Consider the following 26966-nt stretch of genomic DNA (forward strand, 5'->3'; position numbering starts at 1 on the left):
GCCTCCCCATTGCTCTTATGTGGTTTATGTGCTATTACACAGACACTGTTAATGTTAGCTTCTGAAGTTATAGGATGTATATAGTGCAACCATTTCGTTTTATCCACTACCCTTAACAGGTTTTACCCAGCCCTTCAATACATTTCTGCAAAACGGGCACTTAATGTTATTTCACAATTTTTACCTAGAGTTCCTGCTCCTCTATATTTAGTCTGGGAAAACCCTTTTTCTCTTGACTTTAACAATAAGCAAAAATATCTATGGATGACAACACACATTTAGACTCATTATGCATAAGGATAAGGTTATTGTTTGTATTCAATGTTGCTCTATATTTTGAGAACCAGCTTATCACCTCTTCTCCTATATGGTTAAGATGTCACTGTCTGCTGCTACATATATCAAACTAAATAGCCTCACACTGAATGGCATAACTAACTCATATATACAGTGCCTATGAGCTCAGAGTAATTTGTGTATGGTGCTACATATAGGGCTCTCTAATTCTAATAAAGGGTTTGAACCAGTTCACACATTGTTTTATATATGTTTTAGAACATATATGAAAAGTTAAATGTTTCATATTACTAGTTTGCTTTCACACTCTCCTGAAGGGATTGGCTCGCTCTCCCTAGGAGGCAAGATTATATGAACTGGTTTGACCAGTAGAAGTTACGCCTGTCTATACCATTCTTATATTGCACTTCTCTCCCTATGCCATTTGCATAAGAATTGTTCACTACATGTTCTACACTCTGTCTTCTAATAAGCAACTTGCCTCTCGGGGAGAGAGATCTGATAACCTTCCCATAATTCACTATTTTTATACCATATAGAGTTAAACATCCTGCTAAAACAGAAAGTTAGGAGCAGTATCTCCCTCCTCCCTTTCCCGCCCTGTTTGTCAGGGTGGGTCATATCCAATCTCCCTTTCCCGTCGGTGTCCGGTGGAGACAACAATCCCTGGAGGGTGATACTAATTAATTAATTTTAAAATAGCTCCGCCCCCCCATATTTTGGGTCCTATACCCATTTTTCCTTATTTCAAGCGGCTCTTGCCCGCTGTACTCTTTCCTTCTCTCACAATTTTATTGTTAAGTTATATCCCTTCACCGATACCGATCTCATGATTAAGCCAAAAGACCCCTTCAGTTATTAGTTAAACGTATCCTATACCACAAGTAGACGCACAGATTCCTCGCTATATTATTACTCGAAACCCACTTTAGTCTACAGGACGTGGTTTGCTAGCCCTAGCTTACTACGAAACAGGGATATAACTTTGTTCACTTACATGCATAATATCTTATATAAAATTAAAAAGAGACCCTATACCCCTTTTTTTTATATACAACTTCACACCTATGTACTCCAATAAATGAAAAACTATGTATGTGGAAAGAGCAAACTAATCTTCAACTTACCAATATCTAAGATTCATTGTCTACTTTTCTATGTTTGAAATTCCTATGCACATACTCTTGTGGAGCTGTATCATATTATTTTGTTTTGTTTGTCTCAATAAAAATTTTGGAGAAATTTTTTTTTTTTTTTACAGGTATATCATGTACATTAGAAGTTGAAGGAACTGCAACTGGCAATGTACTATTACTGATGGAAACACTATCTGCATGTAAAAGTTCATTATGACAACTATTACAAATGGCATTTGGTGGAATAATTTCTACACTTTAACAACAAATGCACTTAGCTTTGGTAGAACCGATGTCAGGCAGCAATGTTCCAGCAGAAACTTCTGAGACAGGATCGGATTGGGACATCTTGCTCAATGTAAGAGAAAAAACAACATATAAAGCAAAATTATCTATTTCCTTATATGACAGTTTCAGGAATGGGAAAAAATGCAAAAGCATAGGCCTCTGATAGAGAAAAAAGCAAGAGGCAAACATCAATGGGGTATTGAAATAATGAAAAAAAATTGGCGACAAGTATGATGCACAACGTAACGTAAACTTTTTTGGCGCCAAAAATAACCGGAAATGACACACTCCCGTCACTAATGATGCCGCCGTGTGAAAGGTCTCGGCGTCACGTATGATGCCGGAAATGACGAAGTTGCGTCATAAACGTCTTTTTCCGCGCCAAAAATTTTTTCGCGCCAAGAATGACGCAATAAAGTTTAGCATTTGACGCACCCGCGGGCCTAATACCCGCAATAGCAAGAAGTAGTCAATTGAAAAAAAGACTAAACCCCAGGTAAGAAATAAATTTCTTAAAATGTTTAAATTCCCCAAATATGAAACTGACAGTCTGCTGAAGGAAATACATGAACCTGACTCATGGCAAATATCAGTACAATACATATATTTAGAACTTTATATAAATGCATAAAGTGCCAAACCATAGCTGAGGTGTCTTAAGTAATAAAAAACATACTTACCAAAAGACACCCATCCACATATAGCAGATAGCCAAACCAGTACTAAAACAGTTATTAGTAGAGGTAATGGTAAATTGAGAGTATATCGTCGATCTGAAAAAGGAGGTAGGAGTTGCATCTCTACGACCGATAACAGAGAACCTATGAAATAGACCCCCGTTAGGGAAATCATCGTATTCAAATCAGTGATACTCCCTTCACGTCCCTCTGACATTCGCTGTACTCTGAGAGGAATTGGGCTTCAACAATGCTGAGAAGCGCATATCAACATAGAAATCTTAGCACAAACTTACTTCACCACCTCCATAGGAGGCAAAGTTTGTAAAACTGAATTGTGGGTGTGGTGAGGGGTGTATTTATAGGCATTTTGAGGTTTGGGAAACTTTACCCCTCCTGGTAGGATTGTATATCCCATATGTCACTAGCTCATGGACTCTTGCCAATTACATGAAAGAAATGAATATATACATGTAACATCAGAAAATAATTTTCAAAAGATCAATCATTTAAAGGAAAACAAGATTAGATATGCTAGAATATAAATATGCAAATTTCATCAAATGTGATAATAAGGGTGAAAAAGTATATATATATATGAAAAAAATGGTAATCACCTATCATAAAGTACATTATACATGCTATAAATGCAAAAGTAATAAATCGACCAACATACAGTAAGTTGATCTGTATATATAGCAAATAAATAAATAATGTATATAGCAAATTAATCACCCTGAAATTAATGCATAAATAAAAAGAAAACATAATTAGTTTTCCCAAAAATTAATTAAATCATTTTCAGAATTGAAGCCTTCTGGCGTGAGTGTGCATAACTATAAATGTGGAAAGAACTGCGAGGCCTGTGAACACATTAAGACCGGCAGTTCATTTAGTTCCTATGTGACCAATCAAGTCTTTGATACTAGGGGATGTGTCAAGTGTTCTTCTTCATTCGTGATTTACCTTGTGGGCTGCACCTATCATAAATTACAGTACGTGGGTATGACTACCCGTGAAGTTCGTACTCGGATACGTGAGCACCTAGGGTACGTCAGGAATAAGGTTCACTGTTCTGAACTTGCCAGCCACTTTATTGAGGTCCATGGTGGTGATGTGTGCAGTTTCCAGTGGAATGCCATAGAAAGCATAAAAAAAACTCCTAGGGGTGGAGATAAGTGGCCTATTTTGGCCAGGCAGGAGGTCTATTGGATCCACAAGTTATGCACACTCACGCCAGAAGGCTTCAATTCTGAAAATGATTTAATTAATTTTTGGGAAAACTAATTATGTTTTCTTTTTATTTATGCATTTATGAATTATTTTATTTATGCATTAATTTAAGGGGGATTAATTTGCTATATACATTATTTATTTATTTGCTATATATACAGATCAACTTACTGTATGTTGGTCGATTTATTACTTTTGCATTTATAGCATGTATAATGTACTTTATGATAGGTGATTAACATTTATTTCATATATATATACTTTTTCACCCTTATTGTCACATTTGATGAAATTTGCATATTTATATTCTAGTATATCTAATCTTGTTTTCCTTTAAATGATTGATCTCTTGAAAATTATTTTCTGATGTTACATGTATATATTAATTTTTTGTTTTTGCACAAATTACTTTGGTCGCCATTTATTTTATTTAATCTATATCCTTTTGCTGTGATTTTGTTTTGTATTTGACATATTCATGAATTTGTAGCTGCATTATCTGTATATTTATTAGGTTATGTTAGGTGATTATTTGGTTTTTGTGCGATTCAATACATGATATTTATTGCTGATCCTCTTTAAGAAGGTAATTGGGGTTTAGTGGGTGTGTTGTTTTTATTATCCAATGGGTTCTTTGTAACATGTATAAATGCCTGTAACACCTGTAAGCTGTTATGGTCTATGATTACGGCTTTGTGTCTTTGCCAAAACGCGTAAGACCGGCTTTTTCTACTTCCCTTTTTACCTTGATGCCCGTGTATTTTTAAATTTGAATAAAGCTGATGAACTATCTTTTATTGGAAAACTGCTGTTTTGGATCGTTTTTTTTCTTATAAAAATACAAAGAGCTAACAGGAACAAATCTAAAAGGCAACACAGACAAAAAAGAAATGTGGATAATCAACAGGAAGGCCAAGAAGAATTGTCCCCACAGGTGCCAAAGTCTATACTTAAAAAGAATCACAAGAAAGTGGTCTTCAGTGGCTCAGAAGGGGATAATTCAGATGCCGAAACTTCATTTGCGGGCACATCCTATACATCCAATTGTTCCTCTTCTCCTTCTGTTTGTTCTTCTCTTTCCCCTCCTTCTTCTGTTTTTTTACAGGGTATACCGAAGAACAGAACAGAAGACACTATGCAAGTAGTGAGACCAAAGACAAGACAGATGGGCCTACTAGAAAAAGAAGAAGAAAAAGATGGAGGAAAGAAAGGACCAGGAAAGTCAAAGAAGAAGAAGGGACATTAATTGGTGATATTCACATTGTTCAAGGGGACTGTTCAAATATTAAAAGCACGTGTGGATTTAGCATTATCAATCTCTCTCATCTTAGCCTTACAGCTGATGAAAGCAAAGTGTTATCTAAGGGATTGGGTTTTGCACCAACGTCAAATTTTTCAAGCTTTAACACAATCCTTGACCTTAATAAATTTATAAGAAAATTGGCATTGAAAGTCTGATTTTTATCCTGTACAATATAGAGGTCCCCATATTAATGCATATCAGAGATTAGTACAGGAAGACATCTTAGAATTAGAAAGGTCTCTGGGCAACAATGCTTCCCCCCCCCCAGAATCTGAGTAAAGGGGAGAGAAAAGCCATTACCTCTCTCAGAAACAATGATCAGATTATCATTAGAAATTCGGATAAGGGGGGAAGCATTGTCGTATTAGACAAAGAAGATTATTTCTGTGAGGCACACTCCCAATTATCTGATACTAAAGTTTATCACAAAATGATGGGAAATCCAGTTGCACAGTACAGAAGAGATCTTGTCAAACTAATCACTGAAGGCATACATTTAGGGGTATTTAAAGAGACAGACCTAGACACTCTAGTCCCCAAAAATCCTCTTGCTCCTATCTTTTACCATGTCCCTAAGGTTCACAAGGACCTCACACATCCACCGGGTAGACCTATTGTCTCTGGTGTGGGGTCCTTGTTTGAGCCTTTGGGGGCATGGTTGGATAGTGTAGCTCACACCTTATAGATGTGTTACATACGGTGGTTTGGGAATCACATTATACATGGTTAGTGGTAGATATTAGTTCCTTATACCAGTGATTTTAAACCTTTTTTTTGCCGTGGCACACTTTTTTACATTAAAAAATCCTGCGGCACACCACCATCCCAAAATTTTACAGAATCACACATTGTAGCCTAATACAGCATATACAGTATATGTATATATATATATATATATTTATATATATATATATATATATATATATATACACATACATATACATACACACACACTGTACTGTGCTGTCATGCCATGCCTTCTACAAACTATACATGACATATTGACATTCATTCACAAACAATCATAAAGATTGTCTGTGAATGAATGTCAATATGTCATGGTTGTAAATGATGCCATTATTTCAAAATTTGAAAGAGGGACACCCCTGCACTGGGAAAGTCCCCCCCCCCCCCCCCACACCGGGAAAAGTGTTATCTGTGGAGCACAAGATTATATGTGGAGCACCTCCCTCTTCCTCTCCAGTGAGTCTCCAGTCATGTTCCTTGTGCTGAGAAGGAACGTGAGTGACGTGACCTGGCTGGAACTGTTCTGGAGGAGGAGCAAAACTGCGTCAGCATGCATTAGGGATTGAAGTGTCACATGGTGCTGAGTGTACTAGGCATGTGTTGTGGTGGGTGGGGGTTCCTTCCAAGTGTGAACACGGGTCAGGGAGGTGAGCTGTCACTGCACAGTTACCCTCAGTCATCATCTCACTCAAAATAAAAAAACGGCCCAGAATAAAAAAACAAGCAAACTTTAAAAAATGTCACACTGTTGTCAGTCTGCCGCAGCACACCTGAGGATCACTCACGGCACACTAGTGTGCCGCGGCACACTGGTTGAAAAACACTTCCTTATATACCTCTATACCACAACATCTAGGGATTGAGGCAGTTGATTTTTTCCTAGAGAGAGAACTGAATCTGGAATATGACACCAAGAAGTATATTGGTGATGTTCTACGATTTGTGTTATCCCACAATTACTTCATGTTCGAAGGGTCCTTCTATAGACAAATATGCAGGACGGCCATGGGGGCAAAATTTGCCTCTGCGTTCGCAAATTTATACGTCTCATGGTGGGAGCTCACTTACATCTATAGTGTTCTTAACCCATGGTTGGAGGATATTTTATTATATGTGAGATACATAGATGATCTCTTGGTCATCCTAAAAAAAACAGTGGATGAAGAGCTGTTCAATAGATTCATTAATTTTTTGGACAACAACTTCATGAATCTTAAATTTACTGGTATTTTTAATCAAGAAGAAGTAAATTATCTTGACTTGACCTTACAAGTGAGTGGCAGCAAAGTTATTACTAAAACCTATTGTAAGCCTGTTGCAGGTAATACAATACTGCACGCCACCTCACAACATCCTAGTCATCTCATAAAAGCTGTCCCTCGGGGACAATTTATAAGGCTAAAAAGAAACACACAGTCGCAAGAAACTTATGAAATACAGTCAATTGGATCTTAAAAAAAGACTGATAGCAAGAGGATATAATGCACGTTCCTTAGAAAAATGTAGAACAGAGATTCAGTCTTATGAGGCCAGTAAGTGTAGTTCAAAAGAGAATTCTTATAAAGAGGCCATCGAATTCACCACAGAATATACTAGCCAATATTCAGAAATAGTTAAAATCTTACAAAAACATCTGCATATTCTTGAAGGAGATCCTACATTGGCCCCTGTAATAAAGAATTGTAAATTTGTGTCTAAAAAACCTCATACCCTAGCTAGAAGTCATTCTTCTAGTAATATTACCAGGACCTGTCCAGTGAACTCTAGGTGGCTTACTAGACAGGGGAATTTCAAATGTCTGAGTAGAAATTGTGGTACGTGTGCCTTTATGAGCGGAGGTAATTATTTCATCAGCAGTATTACCAGACGCAGATATGACATTAATTTCAATGCCAACTGTGGTACAACTTTTGCTGTCTACCTACTTACATGCAATCTATGTCTGATGCAGTATGTTGGTCAAACCTCTAGGGAGGTCAGAAAGAGGTTCCGTGAACATCTTAGGGACACCAAAAATTATGTAAAGGAATCAGCTATAGCTAACCACTTCAATGGGGAACATTTTTCAAATATAGTTGATGTTTCTATAAGCATAATTGATGTTGCCAATGTACCGCCCAGAGGTGGAAACAGATACAATATATTACAAAGAAAGGAGATTTATTGGATACTCCAATTGCAGACCAGAAGTCCGTCAGGACTAAATAGAGAATGTGACATCAATTTTTAATTGATGTCTAATCTGTCTGTATTGGAGTACCCTATAACTTCCTCATTCTATATTTACATGTGTGTTTATATTATCTTAAGATTTGATAATACAATGTGTATCCTTGTATCTTGTACCCTCTCTCACTTTACTAAGGCATAATTACCAGCATAGTTCAGAGTATACCATTGGTTTATGCTCCATTATAAACATTACCTGTTCTTTTCTGTCCTTAAACAGTGTCACATGTAAAACGAGGCTTATTTAGGTTTCTGGGCATTTGTTAACACTTTCAATGTTGTGAGTTAGGCTTTAATAGATATAAGGTAATAGAAGCCTTAGTATGCCCACTAATATAATAGTTCCCTCAGATTCAGTAATTAATATAAGGTACTTTTTTGGAACTAGCAGTTTTAATTTTTATAAAATAAATACATAGTCAACTGTCTTTTGCTAATATATTGAGATAAGTCTTTTTTAATATAGGAGCCTTTCCTTCATTTTCCGTTTTCCTAAGGTTATGATAGGGTTAATATCACTTGTTAAGGGAATCGTATATATTATAAAACATACTATCTAAGCATACAATAGATCTATGAGTAAGCGCCTGTAGGGGGCGCAAAATGCGTCAGATCACTGCCTCTGTCAACTCTATGCCTGTCTTGGAGTTGCTTTTAAGCATCACCCACCCCTTGTTGGATTGGTATTTACTGTATATTTTTTCCAATAAACAATGGGATATTTTTTGCATTAATCTGTGTATGCAGTGCCTGCTCCTTCTTTTACATGCATGTATCACTGAGGACTGGTTCTCCTCTACTGGCTACAGCACTCCGGGCTAACAAGTCACACGGCTACGTTTCACTTCGGGTTCGACCGGCTTGGGGGATAAATGGATGCTTGAGACGCCGGATCAACTTTCTTACCTCTTCATGAACCGAATAGGGTCTTCCCCTTGAAAGGAATAGCTAAGAGCTTTAATTTAGATGACACATCAGCAGACCACGATTTTAACCATAATGCTCTACGCACTAAAATGGCAAATCCTAAATTTTTCGCCGCCAACTTAGCAATTTGAAAGGCGGCATCTGTAATAAAAGAATTAGCTAGCATGAGAGCCCTAATTCTATCTAAAATGTCCTCTAAAGGGGTCTCAACCTTCAGAGACTCTTCTAGAGCATCAAACCAAAAAGCTGCTGCAGTAGTAACTGGAACAATGCAAGCTGTTGGTTGCAAAAGGAAACCCTGATGAATAAATAATTTCTTTGAAAGCACAACTGTCCTCAATAGGAATAGTTGTACGCTTAGCTAGGGTAGATATAGCTCCCTCCACCTTAGGGACCGACTGCCAAGAGTCCAGAATAGTGTCTGATATGGGATAAATTTTCTTGAAATTAGGAGGAGGAGAGAACGGTATACCCGGTGTAAGTAGGTACCTCTAGATATTTGTCCATTTTACACAATTTCTCTGGAGGTATCACAATAGGGTCACAGTCATCCAGAGTCGCTAAAACCTCATGAAGTAACAGGCGGAGGTGTTCAAGCTTAAATTTAAAGGACATGACGTCCGAATCTGTCTGAGGTAACATACTTCCTGGGTCTGAAAGTTCTCCCTCAGACAACAAATCCCTGACACCCAACTCAGAGCCCTGTGAGGGTACATCGGAAATAGCCAACAAAGCATCAGAGGACTCAGTATTCACATTAATTCCTGTCCTACTACTCTGTAACACTGGTAACATAGATAATACCTCTGTAAGGGTAGTTGACATAACTGCAGCCATATCCTGCAGAGTAAAAGAAGCAATCATATATGTCCAGCACAGGGAATGTGTCAGGTGTGCCAGCGTCCAGGTTCCTGCCATAACCCAACAATATAGCATAAACAAAAGTGAAGCAGCACCACCAAAATATTTCTTCAAGTTGCTTTATTCAGCTTGAGGAGTAGCCAGACCAAAAAATCAAACAACAACGTTTCGGACACAGTCCTTAGTCATGTATGGCTAAACTCTACACAAAATCATCTTTAAATACCATCTAAGCCCCACCCACACACCTGTAAAGCTGCACATTTCAAATTAACCCCTTACATCCTAATCTAGGTACACAGGTAAATGTAAGCTAAGTTATACATTGCAGTAATACTAAGGTGAAACACACCAATTTCATATATATTGGAATACAATAGTGTATATATATATACAATAAGCAAAAAAGCAGAACAAAATCCACAGTCATCTGTAACAGAAGAAAAAGAAAGAAAAAAAGAATTAAATAACATTATATCTAATCAGACATAAATTAAAGGCATACAGATAGGTCAAAATCCCTATTCATTCCATTAGGGTATAATGTCCCCAATTTATTAATCGAGAACATTTCTCTACTCTTGAGGATTTTAGCCCTATCCCCACCCCTTCTAGGCATAGGAACATGCTCTATCACTTGGAACCTTAACTGATTAAGATTATGTCCAGCAGACAAAAAATGACATGCTACAGGGGCATCTACTTTCTTAGTCCTAATGCTACTTTTATGTTGAACCATACATTCACGGACACTACGGGTGGTCTCTCCGACGTACCCCCACCTTTAGCCATCCTAGGACTGGACATATATTTTCTATTAAAGATTATTTTACATGCAACACAGAATATGTGGTTTATATGATTAAGTGTCCTTGTGGATTGGGGTACGTCGGAGAGACCACCCGTAGTGTCCGTGAACGTATGGTTCAACATAAAAGCAGCATTAGGACTAAGAAAGTAGATGCCCCTGTAGCATGTCATTTTTTGTCTGCTGGACATAATCTTAATCAGTTAAGGTTCCAAGTGATAGAGCATGTTCCTATGCCTAGAAGGGGTGGGGATAGGGCTAAAATCCTCAAGAGTAGAGAAATGTTCTGGATTAATAAGTTGGGGACATTATACCCTAATGGAATGAATAGGGATTTTGACCTATCTGTATGCCTTTAATTTATGTCTGATTAGATATAATGTTATTTAATTCTTTTTTTCTTTCTTTTTCTTCTGTTACAGATGACTGTGGATTTTGTTCTGCTTTTTTGCTTATTGTATATATATATACACTATTGTATTCCAATATATATGAAATTGGTGTGTTTCACCTTAGTATTACTGCAATGTATAACTTAGCTTACATTTACCTGTGTACCTAGATTAGGATGTAAGGGGTTAATTTGAAATGTGCAGCTTTACAGGTGTGTGGGTGGGGCTTAGATGGTATTTAAAGATGATTTTGTGTAGAGTTTAGCCATACATGACTAAGGACTGTGTCCGAAACGTTGTTGTTTGATTTTTTGGTCTGGCTACTCCTCAAGCTGAATAAAGCAACTTGAAGAAATATTTTGGTGGTGCTGCTTCACTGCAGAGTAAAAGAATTAGACGCATTTGAGGAATTCGGCGTCGCTTGTGTGGGCCTTAAAGGTTGTGACACTTGGGGAGAATTAGATGTCATATCCTGATTCTCTTCAGACTGAGAATCATCCGTAGACACACTTTCTTTACCTAAAATATGCTTTTTACATTGTAAGGCCCTTTCAGTACAAGAGGTACACAAAGTAAGAGGGGGTTCCACAATGGCTTCTAAACACATAGAACAATTAGTTTCCTCAATGTCAGACATGTTGAACAGACTAGTAATAGCCAAAATAGTCTTAAATCACCTCATTTATTGATTCAAACAACTTTTAGAAAAATGTGTACTGCGCCTTTAAGAAATAAAAAACGCAACAATTTTTTCTCAAACTACCTAAAACGTTTAAAACCGCTTAAACAATTAAATATAATAATTCAATTGGCCCAAAAAGTATTGCACCCTATAAGTAAAAGGTGAATTTACCCTCTAAGAGACATTTTAATCAAAAAATATATCTTAAGTGAAAAAATGACCCCTGCACCTCACCACAGCTCTGCTGTGGCGCCTACCTGCCCCCAGGGTACTGCAAAATGACTCGACAATGATCTGGTGATCAGAACACAACTGTAGGCCCCACCGGAGCCAATTCCTGCTGCCTTCTTAGTCAGCGTAAGCTGCGTGTCTGAGCATGCGAAATAGGCCCCGCCCATCATGGACGTCATCTCAACAGTCTGTTTAACCGCATGGGAAGCGGCTTGAAAAAGAAAGCCATGTGGTCCCCTGAACTTAAAATTTTTTAACAAGAAACTGCAGCCCTACTAACTTTAACTAATAAATATATAAATGTCAAGCTGCCTCTCCCAGTGTCAAGCCCCAATACAGATTTGTCAAAGCAATATGTATAAAACACAGGATCTTCAGTAACACCTTCAGTGTACAGGTCTACTGCTTACCCCTTCCCTTGCAGGGAAAAAAATGTCAGCCAGTTCTGATATACCTAGTCTCCTCAGAAATAAAAGACTGAACATACCTCAATGCTGCTTGTAGCATGACACCATTCTCCACACTGAAGATTTCTCTTGCACTACCTTCAGAAGCTCTGTGGGAACCAAAATAGATCTTAGTTACATCTGCTAAGATCATCAACCTCAGGGCAGAAATCTTCTTCATTCCATATCTCCATGAGGAAAATAGCACCGGTACCATTTAAAATAAAAAACTTCTTGATTGAAGAATCTAAAACTAACACCTCACTTTACCTCTTCCTATTACTAACACAGGCAAAGAGAATGACTGGAGGTGGAGAGAAGGGAGGAGCTATATATACAGCTCTGCTGTGGTGCTCTTTGCCACTTCCTGTTAGCAGGAGGTTAATATCCCACAAGTAAGGATGAAATCCGTGGACTCGTCGTATCTTGTAGAAGAAAAGGAGTTGGTAGTGTTCCAAGATGGGTGGTATTAAAACTGGTTCTGTCTCTGATATTTTTGAATTAGGACTCTCATTATAGCTCTTACCTTTTCTTATTGGTTCATTATCTGCTGGCAAGCTCCCTGGGGGTGGATCCAAGAACAGTACTGCCATTATAAATCCGCCAATCTCTAAAAGTAAATAAAAAACAATTATAGTAATAATTACATATACATAAATAATGACATTGCTTTTTCTAGTAAAACTGTTTAGTTTCTGTATGAATTGATAAATATAGGATTTGAACAGACTAACCTTTTCTTTTAACGCATCATTCTATCTAGCATTTGTTTACACCTAGATTACAAGTTTTGCGTTGCTGGTTTTAAAGGTGAAAAATGGCAATTTCAGTGTTAAAATAGCAATGCAGCCATTACGAGTCTTGTCGGTATAGCTATACCACAAGCATTTTAGCCTGTAACGCAATGTCAATCCCGCACTCAAAAAAATGAAGTTTTTGCGTGGGATTTCCATAGCGCTGCCATTACAAGTTTTGCGGTGAGGCTAAAATTCTAGCAGTCTAGCCTATACCGACACGATCCATACCGCCTTCTGAGACCAGTAGTTATGGGTTTTGCGCAACAAAACTGTTACACAAAACTCATAACTAAAGTGCTACAAAGTACACTAAACACAAATAAACTACCTATTAACCCTTAAACCACTGCCCTCCCACTTCGCAAACACTATATTAAAACTATTAACCCCTAATCTTCCTCTCCCGACATCGCCGCCACTAATAAAAATTATTAACCCCTATTCTGCCGCTCCCCAACATCATCACCACCTAAATAAAGTTATTAACCTCTATTCCGCCGCTCCCCGACACTATACAAAAATTATTAACCCCCATTCCGCCACCACTAAATAAAGTTATTAACCCCTAAACCTCTGGCCTACCACATCACCAGCACTAACTAAACCTATTATCCCCTAAACCGCTAGCCCCTTCACATCGCAAAGAACTAAATTAAATTATTAACCAATAAACCTAACAACCCCCTAACTTTAAATTAAAATTACAATATCCCTATCTTAAAATAAATTAAAACTTACCTGTGTAATTAAAATAACTTAAGTTTAAACTATAAATTAACCTAACCTAACTATTATACTAAAATTAAATTAAACTACCAATTAAATAAACTAAATGACATATTAAAAAAATCTAACACTACTGAAATTATTTAAATCTACAATTACAAGAATTACAAAGTACTAAATTACAAAAAGTTTTTTTAGCAAAAATGATCAAAAATAAAAAAATTACACCTAATCTAATAGCCCTATCAAAATAAAAAAGTGCCCCCCAAAATAAAAAACCCTAGCCTACAATAAACTACCAATAGCCCTTAAAATGGCCTTTTGTAGGGCATTGCCCTAAGTTAAACAGCTCTTTTACCCGTAAAAAAACACAAAAACCCACTACCCAACCAACCCCCCAAAATAAAAACCTAACTCTAAAAAAAAACCTAAGCTACCCATTGCCCTGAAAAGGGCATTTGTATGGGCATTGCCCTTAAAAGGCCATTTAGCTCTTTTTTACTGCCCTTAAAAGGGCATTTAACTCTTTTAAGAATGCCCAAACCCTAATCTAAAAAATAAACCCACCCAAAAAACTTTAAAAAAAACCTGACACTAACCCCCGATGATCCACTTACAGTTTCTGAAGTCCGGACACCCAGGCGGCGAGGTTTTCATCCATCCAGGCAGCGAAGTCATCATCCATCCATGAGGCGAGGTCTTCATCCATCCAGGCAGCAAAGTCATCATCCATCCAGGAGGCGAGGTCTTCATCCATCCAGGCGGCGAAGTCTTCATCCATCCAGGCGGCAAGGTCTTCTATCTTCATCCAGGCGGCATCTTCTATCTTCATCCCAGCAGCACGAAGCGGGTCCATCCTGAAGACATCTGACGCGGAGCATCCTCTTCATACAGCCGCATCCGTAAACTGAATCTTCAATGCAAGGGGCGCGATTCAAGATGGCATCCCTTGCATTCCTATTGGCTGTTTTGATTCTTGAAATTCAAATCAGCCAATAGGAGGAGAGCTTCTGAAATCCTATTGGCTGTTCAAAACAGCCAATAGGATGAGAGCTTCTGAAATTCTTTTGGCTGATTTTCAATGCCCATATTTTCAATGCCCATACAAATGCCCTTTTCAGGGCAATAGGTAGCTTAGGTTTACTTTAGAGATAGGTTTTTTTATTTTGGGGGGTTGGTTGGGTAGTGGGTTTTACTGTTGGGGGGTGTTTGTATTTTTTTACAGGTAAAAGAGCTGTTTAACTTAGGGCAATGCCCTACAAAAGTCCCTTTTAAGGGCTATTGGTAGTTTATAAAAAAAAAATATTTTTGATAATTTTGTTTGCTATTTTTCGTAATTTAGTGTTTGTTATTTTTTGTAACTTAGTCGGTTTTTTTTGTAATTTAGTACTTTGTAATTTTTGTAATTGTAGATTTAAATAATTTTAGTAGTGTTAGGTTTTTTTAATATGTAATTTAGTTTATTTAATTGGTAGTTTAATTTAATTTTAGTATAATTGTAATGTTAGTTTAATTTATAGTTTAAACTTACGTTATTTTAATTTCACAGGTAAGTTTTAATTTATTTTAAGATAGGGATCTTGTAATTTTAATTTAAAGTTAGGGGATTGTTAGGTTTAGGGGTTAATAGTTTAATTTAGTTGTTTGCGATGTGGGGGGCTGTCAGTTTAGGTGTTAATAGGTTTAGTTAGTGCTGGTGATGTGGGAGGCCAGAGGTTTAGGGGTTAATAACTTTATTTAGTGACGGCGGTGTCGGGGAGTGGTGGAATAAGGGTTAATAGCTTTATTATAGCGTGGGCGATGTTGGGATGTGGGAGAATAGGGGTTAATAGCTTTATTATAGTGGCGGTGATGTCAGGGAGTGGAGGAATAGGGGGTTAATAATTTTTAGACTCAGGGTATATGTTAGGGTGTTAGGTGTAAACGTAACTTTTTTTCCCCAATAGAGATCAATAAAGGTTGTGTTACAGCGCTCGTCATTCCGCGATCGCAGTTTTTAGGCTTTTTTCTAACCACGAGCACGTAAAACAGAGCTTTGATTTTGTGCGGTATGGAGCTAAACGCAACCATATCGCACGCACAAGGTGGCTGTTTTGAAACTTGTAATGGCAGCGTTATGGGGGGTGAACTAACGCAACTTTTGTCGCGTTCGTTTCGCTCCCTCTATAGCGCAAAACTCGTAATCTAGGTGTATGTGTTTAATGTCCCTTTAAAGCCCAGTACAACTTAATACGGTGTGACAGCATGTGTTTAAAGACTAGATAAGCTGTTTGATGTGTTCATACATTCAGAAAGATTTCAAACATTCTGCATTTTTACCAGGTATATTTAGGACTGGCTAAAGATATTGTGCTACCTAGGTCCAAGAATACAATGACGCCCCCTCAGTAGTAACATTATTGGTTAGCATATTAAAGTGAATGTAAACTCTGCTTCATCTCTCAAGTTCTGCGTAATAATGACCTTTAAATAACATGAGTTTCATTCATCATTTTATTTATATATTCGCAATTACCGTTATTTTGCAATGTTTTTCGCTTGCCCCCGTCATTATTATCCTCCACCCGGCATTTGCGTTCACTCGTTGTCCTGTTATCCACGATCAGCATAACCAATAACAGCGCTAACCACAGGGGGACCCAACCCCTTTGCATGTCATCACGCTTCCGTATTGCGCTTGCGTTAGACTCTGCTTACAACATGCTTCTCAGAAGCTCGTTCACAATTCGCGCATGCGCTATACAACTATAGTATTCAGTGAATGTACTGATTCACTGAATACTATGTTGATTGACAGCGGAATCGGTGTTTGACGCATGCGCAGCGTGGAACTGAGACTGGAGCGCGCTTTGACACTACGTAAACAGCGGGTGGGACCGCTGTATACGTAATATTGCAGAGAATAAGGAAGTGGAGAGTGGGAGGAGCAGGTATAGTGAAAAAACGATATTTAGACATGAAGATAAAAAATAATTTACACATTTTATTAAAAAAAGAAAGTGGCGGTATGATTAATATGCTTATTCTCTATATAATTATAGTTTCAAAACAGTGAAACTTGACAATCACTTTAACCTACTAGCCTGACCGCTGACCTTACTAAGCCTGTCTACCTGCATGCAACCAATTCTTATGCACAACTGGTTTTGTGTCTTTGTGCATTATGAGGTTATGCTGCTTGGAGAATGCAACTTCCCCCACAAAGTCAGAACACAAGAGCGGTCTGGGTCTGACAGTGTGCTGCCTGGGTTTTTTGGACCCACTTGGTCCCATGGTTGAGCCGGCCCTGGGTATATTTCAATATATAAATAACTAGCCTAAGCAACCAATCAAAAACTAAAGTGTAGGCTCCTCCATAAGCAGATGGAAAGGGGTTAATGGGAAAACACCTGTGTGGTTGCAGTGATATAGCAGACTTTGGTTAAAAGGGACACACTAGAGGTGCTTGCATTATCTGTGAGACATTATTAAAGGGACAGTCTAGTCAAAATGAAACTTAAATGATTCAGATAGGGGATGTCATTTTAAACAACTTTCCAATTTACTTTTATCATCAAATTTGCGTTGTTTTTTTGGTATTCTTTGTTGAAAGCTAAACCTAGGTAGGCTCATATATTTTTTCTAAGCTATTGAAGGCTATTTCTTATCTCAGTACATTTTGACAGTTTTCACAGCTAAACAGTACTAGTTCATGTGTGCCATTTAGATATCATTGTGCTCCTGTGGAGTTATTTATAAAAGGACACTGATTGGCTGAATTGCAAGTCTGTTAAAAGAACTGGAGTAAGGAGGCAGTCTCTAGAGGCATATATACAAGGTAATCACAGAGGTAAAATGTGTATTAATATAACTCTGATAGTTATGAGAAACGGAGAATGGGATCTTTCTAAACAAGCATTTTGGTATAGACTGTCCCTTTAAAAAGGTATCACTAAAGGCAATAATAAAAGGATTTTTGTAACGTGAAGCATATTGGACAAACTTTTGTAATGGTATTTATTGCATTTCAAATACAAGGAGCTTTTAGCTAATTATGCACTTTAAAAGTGAAACTAGTAATATCATTGCAGACTATGAGCAGTAGAGGCTGAACTTGAGAGATTAGGGCATAATAGTTTACAGATTTTTGATAAACTATCCAGAATAATAAAATAAGAGCATAAACAGTTAAGATTACACAACATTCCCCTGCCATAGACTTTATTTTATTTAAAAAAAAAAACATTAACATGCACCTTTAACATAACTTACTTTTATTAAATAAAAAATATGACCCCAAAATAAAAATATAAATGATCAGTTCCATATCAGATTATACCAGCGCAGGACTTGGCCCGAGTGCTGGAAAGAGTCACTTGCATTGTAGTTATGGTGGCCACCTCGGCAATGTTTTCCTAGACACTTATGAGTTACACATGCTGCAGGGTGTGCAGGGAGAAACATGTTTTGTGCTGTTCATCAACACTATTCATGTGATGCCTAGAGGTACAATACATGTTCAGTCCTCATTACCCTGCAGCATGTATAACTCATAAGTGTTCAGGAAAACATTGCTGAGGTGGCAACCCTAGCTGTGTCCCCTCTCTCTCGCTCCAGCACTGAACCAAGTCCTGAAGTTCCAGGATATTCCTAAACCTTAGTACAAGTGTGAGAAACATGCAGACGACATTAATCCAGTGAAAGTGAAAGCCTACCTGAAAAAAACAAAAAACAAGAATTGATTCTTCCTACTCAGGAAACTGCAAACTGCAAAACTACAAACTGCAGCTGTTACTGCAAAAAGACTGTGTTATAGCAAATGTCTGCAGATGTTGAGATTTGTGCACACCACCAGGTGACAATTTAAAAAAATCATAGGCTCGATTACAAGTGGAGAGTTAAATTATCGCAAGATAATTAATCAGCCATTACAAGTGGCTGGTTATTGCTACCCCGATCTCGCGGTAGCAATTAGCGCGTATAAAATTAACCAGAGATCAGATCTCTGGTTAATTTTATAAATGAGCTCCAAATGCCCCCAAAATACAGTCTATTATTATTATTACTATTATTATCATTTATTTGTATAGCGCCTAAAAATTCCGTAGCGCTGGGTACAATGATAGGGGTACACAATGACAAAGATTTGTGATAAAATACAAAACATAACAAAACTAAACACATCTAGTACAGGAGGAAGAGGGCCCTGCTCCGGAGAACTTACAGTTTACAGGTTGAGGGTGCAGAGACATAAGGTTTGGGGTAGCTTGTTACATGGATTGTAGTTGCAGCAGTGAGTCGTGGAGTTCAATAAATATTTTGGCTAAGATGAGAGATGAAGGAGAGATGCTAAGTGTGTTTTGAAGGAGAGTCTGAAGCTATACATGGGTGGAGACAGTCTTAAGGAGCGAGGTAGAGAGTTCCAGAGGACAGGAGCAGCATGTGAGAAGTCTTGGCGGCAGGAGTGGGATGTGGAGATAATAGGAGTGGAGAGACGTAGGTCAGAGGTTGATCGAAGAGGACGGGTCGAAGAGTATTTAGAAATGAGAGAGGAAATATAGTTGGGAGTTAAACTGTTGAATTCTTTGTAAGTTAGGGTTAATACTTTAAATTTTATTCTGGAGTGTATGGGGAGCCAGTGTAGAGACTGGCAGAGCGGAGCAGCTGATGTAGATTGGCGACTTAGGTGGAAGAGTCTAGCAGAAGCATTCATAATAGATTGGAGGGAGGAGAGGTGGTGTTTTGAAAGACCATTTAGAAGTAGATTGCAATAGTCAATGCATGACAAAATGAGGGAATGAATTAGTATTTTTGTAGTTTTTTGAGTAAGGAAGGTTGGAAATCTGGAAATGGTTCGTAGGTGTGCACGACAGGATTTGGTAAGTGCTTGTATATGTGGGTTGAATGTGAGTTCTAAGTCAATTGTGACCCCAAGACAGCAGATCTGGGGTGAGGTGTTGAGAATAAAGTCTCCGACCATCAGAGGAATCTCTAGTGTCAGATGTCTGGAAGAGGGGGGGGGGGAATATGAAGCAGCTCAGTTTTGGACAGATTAAGTTGGTGGTAGTGTGAGGACATCCAAGAGAAAATTGCAGAGAGACAGTTGGAAATCTGGTTGAGTAAAGAGGGAGAGATATCAGGGGAGGAAAGATAGATGTGGGTTTCATCAGCATGTAAGTGGTACTGGAAGCCAAAGGAGGCTATAATTTTTCCAAGGGAGGATGTATAGAGAGAATAAAGCAAGGGATCCAAGAAAGAGCCTTGTGGTACTGAGAGAGGCATAGGATCAGAAGATATGTTGTTAAAGGAAACTGAAAAACGAGCGGTTTGAGAGATATGAAGCAAACCAGGAGAGGGCTGTGTCTCAGATGCTAAATGAATGTAGGATTTTTAGGATGAGAGAATGGTCAACTGTGTTGAAAGCAGTGGAAAGGTCAATAAGAATTAGGAAGGAGTAGTGGCTTTTTGTATTAATTGATAACTGGTCATCTGTTACTTTATTGAGCAAGGTTTTGGTTGTGTGTTTAAAGCAGAAACAAGATTGTAGTGGATCAAGTAAGGAGTTAGTTTTGAGAAATTGAGTTAGGCGATTATAGAACAGTTGTTCCAATAATTTGGAAGCAAAGGGAAGTAAGGAGACTGGTCCATAGTTAGAAGGGATGTAGGAATCAATTGAAGGCTTTTTTTAGAATTGGTGTGATTGATGCATGCTTGAATGTATCAGGAAATGTGCTAGCAGTGAGAGACTGGTTAAAGAGGTGAGTTAGGATAGGGGTTAGTGAAGCAGAGAGAGAAGGAAAGAGTTGTGAAGGAATAGGATCAAGTGGGCAGGTTGTGAGATGATCTGAAGATAGGAGTACAGAGACTTCTTCCTCTGTTACAGGAGGAAAGAAGTAGAGAGTTTTGTTAATAGAAGGGGTGGGTAGGAGGGCTATTTATAAGGGGTGTGAGGTGTAGACTTATTTGCTAATGGTGTAAATTTTATTTTTTAAGTGATCAGCAAACTTTTGAGCAGTGAGTTGGTAGTGGGCGTAAGTGCAGGCGGGTGTAGAAGGGTGTTAAAAGTTGAGAACAGCTTTATGGGGTTGGATGCATGAGATAACACAAGGGAGGAGAAATAGACTTGTTTGGCGGGCTGTGGGCAGAGTTGTATGACTTAAAGGGACATTGAACCCAAATTTTGTCTTTCGTGATTCAGATAGAGCATGAAAATGTTAAGCAACTTTCTAATTTACTCCTATTATCAAATTTTCTTCATTCTCTTGGTATCTTTATTTGAAATGCAAGAATGTAAGTTTAGATGCCGGCCCACTTTTGGTGAACAACCTGGGTTGTTCTTACTGATTGGTGGATAAATTCATCCGGCAATAAAAAAGTGCTGTCCAGAGTTCTGAACAAAAAAAAAGCTTAGATGCCTTCTTTTTCAAATAAAGATAGCAAGAGAATGAAGAATTTATAATATGACAGTAACGGATAACACCATGAGTTTTAACCCTCCATGGTTGCCAGAAACAGCGTAGTGCATGTGACCTTCTGAATCAAAGCTGTAATACATAGAGGCATAGGAGGCCTTTATAATTAACCTGTTATGCAGGAGACTTTAAAAAAAAAAAAAAAAAAAGCTGGACCACTTTTTCTCTCATTAATTGACTTTCCAATTTACTTTTATTATCTAATTAGATTTGTTCTGTTGGCATCCTTTGTTGAAAAACAAACCTATGTCATTTCAGGAGCAGCAATGCAGAACTGCTGGGAACTAGCTGATGATTGGTGGCTGCATCTATTCCTCTTGTCATTGTCTCACTTGATGTGCTCAGCTAGCTCCTAGTAGTTAATTGTTACTCATTTAAAAAAAGGATACCAATAGAATGAAGCATATTTGATAATAAAAGTAAATGAAAAAAATGTGTTTAAAATTGCAGGTTCCACCTGAATCATGAAAAAAAATGTGTGTTTTATGTCCCTATAAATGATTGGTTTAAACCAATATATCAGATCAGTCATGTGAACATTATGTGCCTTGTGGTTGGCTAAACAAAATTTGCAACACATTTGTGTAAATCCACAGCAGATGGTCCCTATATAATATATGGTGGTGTAGATGGGTTATATAGAGCTCTATTATGTGTCACAATACTCACTGCGGAGGGTGTTCCCCCCCCCCCTTGTCTTTTTCTTTATTAAATTATAATTTGCAACTGGACTTAATAAAATAATTAAAAATATATATATATATTTAAAGGGACATGAAGCCCAAAATATTTTCTTCAGGATTCAGATAGAGCATACAATTTTAAACAACTTTTCTATCTACTTGTATTATGTAATTTACTTAGTTCTTTTAATATCCTTTGTTGAAAAATGTAAACTTAGGTAGGCTCAGGAGGTGGAAGCTGTCGATTAGTGGCTTAATATAGAAAACATTTGTAATTGGCTTACCAATGTGTTCCACTTGCTCCCAGTAGTGCATTGCTTTTCCTTTAACAAGGGATATCAAGAGAATGGAGCAAAATTGATAGAAGTAAATTGGAAAGTTGTTTAAAAATGTATGTTGTATTTGATTCATGAAAGAAAATTTTTGTGTTTCTTGTCCCTTTAAGGGTTAAAATCTGAAGCATTGCAGAGAAATACTGAATGCCTGATTTACATTCCGAGGCGCAAACACTTTTGACTCATAAGCCTCCCTTAAAACAAATATTATATCATAACACAAATATTTACAACTGAACTCACCACACAATAATTATGCCTGTAAATCTGAGATAAAAAGAGGAAAATATGGGGTTTTCTAACTCAGCAGCATATGAACATATGCATGAGGGTCTGTGCACCAGCATTCAAACACCATGCCTTCTCAGAGAGTCAATAATCGTTCGTATAATACAAATTAAGTCTTCCCATTCCTGGAGAAATGCCTATTTAGGAAGGGCATGTGACCCCAGAGCAGGGCAAGTAAGTGGAACAGGGCAAGTAAGTGGAAGTCATTAAAAGTGAGTGAGAGCAGGAAGTAGGATCATCTTCTATCCGGACCTGACAGTGAGAAGAAGCTTTGGCCTTCTTTCACCTGCATCAAGCCCAGAGAGAACGTGAGGGTACTTACCTGCTCACATGTCTGACTTCCAGGACCTGTTTACTGCAGCTGCTGTCAGGGAGAGAGGCCCCCAGTGGCTGCTGGCGCAGCTGCAGGCGTCTAACCTGGTGGAGCGGAGGATCCATACAGGCAGTGTCCACGGAGGTGGCAGCGACAGCTGCTCCAGCAGGTAAGCCACTGAGCTATTGAAGAGAAGGGGAGCAGTGTACCGGTAGAAGGTGCCTGTATAAGAATGGAGGTGGCTTCAGGGGGTCCGTGGAGGGACCGGAGACTGTCTGTCTGGGAGGGGGCCCGCATGAGGCCGGGGGGGTATAAGGAGGGGGGGCAAAAGGGCTAGCCTGGCCAGGATGAAGCCTAAGGGGTTGGGGCATAGAAAGGGGGCCCACAAAAATTGAGGCAGGGAGCTAGGCCCAAATGAGGCAGGGGGGGGGGAGGGAAAGGGCATAAAAGAAAAAAAATAGGGGCCCAGATGAGGCCAGGAGGTAGGCCCATAATGAGACCAGTGGATGGGCCCGTTAGTAGGGAGCAAGGGGGCCTAGAAGGTAATCTGGGGGGGGCATATGGGGGGGACACATGAGGAAGGAAAAGGGTTCAAGCAAGACAGGAACTCATGTGGGGGTTGGTAAGGCAGGTGGGCCCAGATGAGGCCTGGGGAAAGGGGGTTAGATTTAGACGGCACCTTGGGGGCCGTGGGCCGTTTCATTAGGGCAGCTAAGCTAGGGAGGGTGTTGACGTGGGGCCCACAAGAGTCATGGGGAGCTTGGGCAGGGCAGGCCCTGTGGAGGCCGGGTGAGGGATAACTCCAGGTAGAGGGGACTGTGAAGGGAGGCCAACTATGAGGCCTGGGATGACAGGGTGGTGGGGTCTTCACAAACGGGGGCCCTGATAATGATATGGTATAGGTAAAGTGCGGGTCATCTCTGGGGTCATTAGGGTAATGGGTGGGCTTGGGTTGGGAGGATAGGTTTATTCCTGTGGGGGCCCAGGGGCCTTTCCCTCCTCTCCCCCCCTCCCTGTTGTCCCGGGGGTGGGGGGGGTGAATTGTATTTAGAAGGGGTCATAACTGCTCTCCCTTTTTCTGAGCTAGTGCTGCTGGCTTCCACCCAAGGAGGTGGTCACAGGGATGAGCTTGGCGGGACTCTGGAGAGAGACAGGGATTCCCTTGTCATAGAGGATATCCCTAGTGATTTTGACGGCAAGGGACTTCAGGAGATGGATGGCCCGGAGCAGTTTACAGCTGGCCAGGTGGGGGAGCTTGATGCCTTGGCACAGCAATTGGGGTCTATATCCCCTTCTAGGGGTTTCGGGGACAGGGGGAAGAACAGGGTCAATGTTAGGGCGGTGGGGGAAAGGGCGACACGAGGGACTTGGGATGATGTTTTTGGTATGCCTTTGCAGGTGGGGAGTGGACGCAGACAAGAATGCTCCCCTAGCAGCCGCCAGGAGGCAGGTCGGAGATGGGGGAGGTCCCGCTCACCTGTTAGAAGCAGACCCAGCAGGGACAGGAAGATTTCACCCACTTGGGCGCGGATCGAGCAGACGGACGGGTGTAGGAGCGGTGATAGGAGGAGAGCACCAAGATCCAGGAGAAGATCACCAGAGAGGGAGCGAAAAGTGCCGGAGAGGAAGAGGAGACTATCGGGCAGAGCCGGAGCTGCAAGGGAATCAGGAGCAGAGACAGCACACAGGATCCCAGCAGAGGCGCCAAGAGGTAGGGGTTGTCAGATACCTTGACAGGGTTCACTTATTACTCAGAGTGGGCATGTGAGTGAGATGCAGAACGTGCTATTGAATGGGTTGAAGGAGTTGATTACCAGGGTAGAGCAGTCTTGTGGGAATGAAAGTCAGGGGAGCCCGGCAGGGGCATGGGCAGCCGGGGCCCTAGGCAACGGTGTATTGGGAGTTGGGGCCACTGTAACTACGGTACCTGGGCCGGGTTCGATGGGGACCCCAGTAACAGGAGCTGGGCAGGCGCCGGTAGCAGCCCCAGTTGGGGATGCGGCTGGCAGGTTAGCAGGAACAAGCGTTACAACAGGGAACTCAGGGGTGGTTACGCTTAGAGTGTCTGACGAAGCCCTGGGTAGACCATGCCTATGCTCTATAGGCCCCTTGGGGCTGCATTTGGCAGCGGAAGTTAAGGAGAATATATGGAAGAGGGAGTTTTTAGAGTTGTTTTCCCTCCTACCCATAGATCAGTTCGGACCCAAAAGGGGAACAGGGAAAAAAGGAGGAGGAGAAGAGAAAAAAACGGTATCGGAAGATTCCGAAGACCTTTACAAATTGGTCCAGGGCCTTCTGTATTTTGGCTAGCGTAATTACCCAGAAGTTCCCTGATCAGGGTTCTGTTATTTTGATGAAGTCTCCTCTGCCTACCGTACATACGGGGGGATGGCTTGGTGGAGATATGACGAACAGTTTTGTCAGAGGATGGCTGTCTGTCCGGACATGAGGTGGGATGACAGGGACATGGAGATTTGGCTGAAGATAATGACTCCATTACGCGGGGGCCAGTCCTTTCCAGCTGGAAGGAGAGACCGCCCGAGAATGGCCGGCACTGGTTCAGCAGTGGCCCTATGAAAAGGCCTATGCTTCCAATTTAACGACAGGCAATGTTGGTTTGGGGCTTCATGCAAGTACGAGCACGAGTGTTCGGGATGCGGGGGAGTACATTCCTATGCCAAATGCATCCGAAAAGGAAGGACAGGGAGTAGACCAGGGGAAGTGGGTGTGCAGGGCATGGACGCCGGTGGACATCAAAAGGATGGTCCCATGGTTAAATCAGTACGCTCAGGTGAGGGGTAGACGGGGTGACACCGAACTGCTCTTAACAGGTTTCCTCTTCCCCTTTCAGGATATGATAGGGGGAAGGGTGTCTGGGAACTTGAAGTCCGCTAGGGAATTCCCGGGGGTGGTCTGGGAAAAATTGGGGAAAGAGGTTGCCTTTAGGTGAATGGCGGGCCCCTTTTTAGATTGTCCATTGCCTAACTTGAGGCTGTCTCCCTTGGGGCTAGTCTCCAAGAAGGTACAGGGTCAGTTTCGTATGATCCACCACCTGTCGTACCCAAAAGGTTTTTCGGTGAACGACGGAATTGACCCTGCCTTGGCAGTGGTCCATTATGCGTCATATGATGATGCTGTGGCGTTAGTCAGGCAAGTGGGCCGGGGGGCCCTCCTGGCAAAGGTGGACGTGGAAGCGGCTTTCCGGTTATTGCCGGTTCACTCGCCATGCCACCACCTGTTGGCATGTTCATTTGAGGGGGAAGTTTTTTGTTGATTTATGTTTACCCATGGGTTGCTCCATATCATGCTCCTATTTTGAAAAATGTTGCTGTTTTGTGGAGTGGGTTGTGAAGAGGGTTTCAGGGCTGAATTCCATGGTCCACTATTTGGACGACTTTCTGTTTGTAGGCCCTGCTGGCAGGGATTCATGCCAGCTGTTAATGGACGCCTCTGAGGCAATAGCAAAAGAGTTTAGTACCCAAGTGGCAGGGGACAAATCTGAAGGCCCTTGTGTTGCATTGAGTTTCTTGGGAATACACATTTATTCAGTAAAAATGGAGTTTAGCTTGCCGGATGACAAGGTGACCGACTTGTGTGGTGTATAACGAACAGCTTTGGAGGGGAGGAAGTTGATGCTGAGGGAGATGCAGTCCCTGTTGGGAAAGCTAAATTTCACTTGCAGAATCATACCAGTGGGGAGGGTGTTCTGCAGGAGGCTATCCCTGGCTACGGCAGGGGTGAAGGAGCCTTTCCATCACATCCATCTGATAAGGGCGTTGAAGTAGGATCTGGTGATCTGGCTGAGCTTCCTAATGGAATTTAATGGAAGGTCCTTGATACAGCAGGAATAGTGGGAGGATCCGGATATGAACCTGTTTACAGATGCTTCAGTGGCTCACGGGTTTGGGGCATATCTTGGGGGTAAGTGGTGCTCGGATACCTGGCCACTGGAGTGGTGAGCGGGAGGCCTAACTAAGAATCTGGTGTTCTTGGAATTGTTCCTGTTACTGGTGTCTTTGATGCTTTGGCAAGGGTTTCTGAGGGACAGGAAAGTCCTGTTTCATTCAGATGACATGGAAGTGGTGTCGGCGGTCAACACCTTGTCGGCATCCTCCC

At 40.4% G+C, this 26966-nt stretch overlaps 1 protein-coding gene across 1 annotated transcript in view; it reads right to left on the reverse strand.

The window, feature by feature from the left end:
- Nucleotides 1-26966, reverse strand: part of LOC128667056 (uncharacterized) — a 342615-nt gene that overhangs the window by 171268 nt on the left and 144381 nt on the right. The window contains exon 2 of the mRNA XM_053721939.1: nucleotides 12784-12867. Within this exon, the coding sequence (XP_053577914.1) occupies nucleotides 12784-12850 (67 nt within the window). The 5' untranslated portion in view covers nucleotides 12851-12867. The remainder of the gene's footprint in view (nucleotides 1-12783; nucleotides 12868-26966) is intronic.

Source organism: Bombina bombina, chromosome 7 (assembly GCF_027579735.1).
Source record: "Bombina bombina isolate aBomBom1 chromosome 7, aBomBom1.pri, whole genome shotgun sequence".
Classification (NCBI taxonomy): domain Eukaryota; kingdom Metazoa; phylum Chordata; class Amphibia; order Anura; family Bombinatoridae; genus Bombina; species Bombina bombina.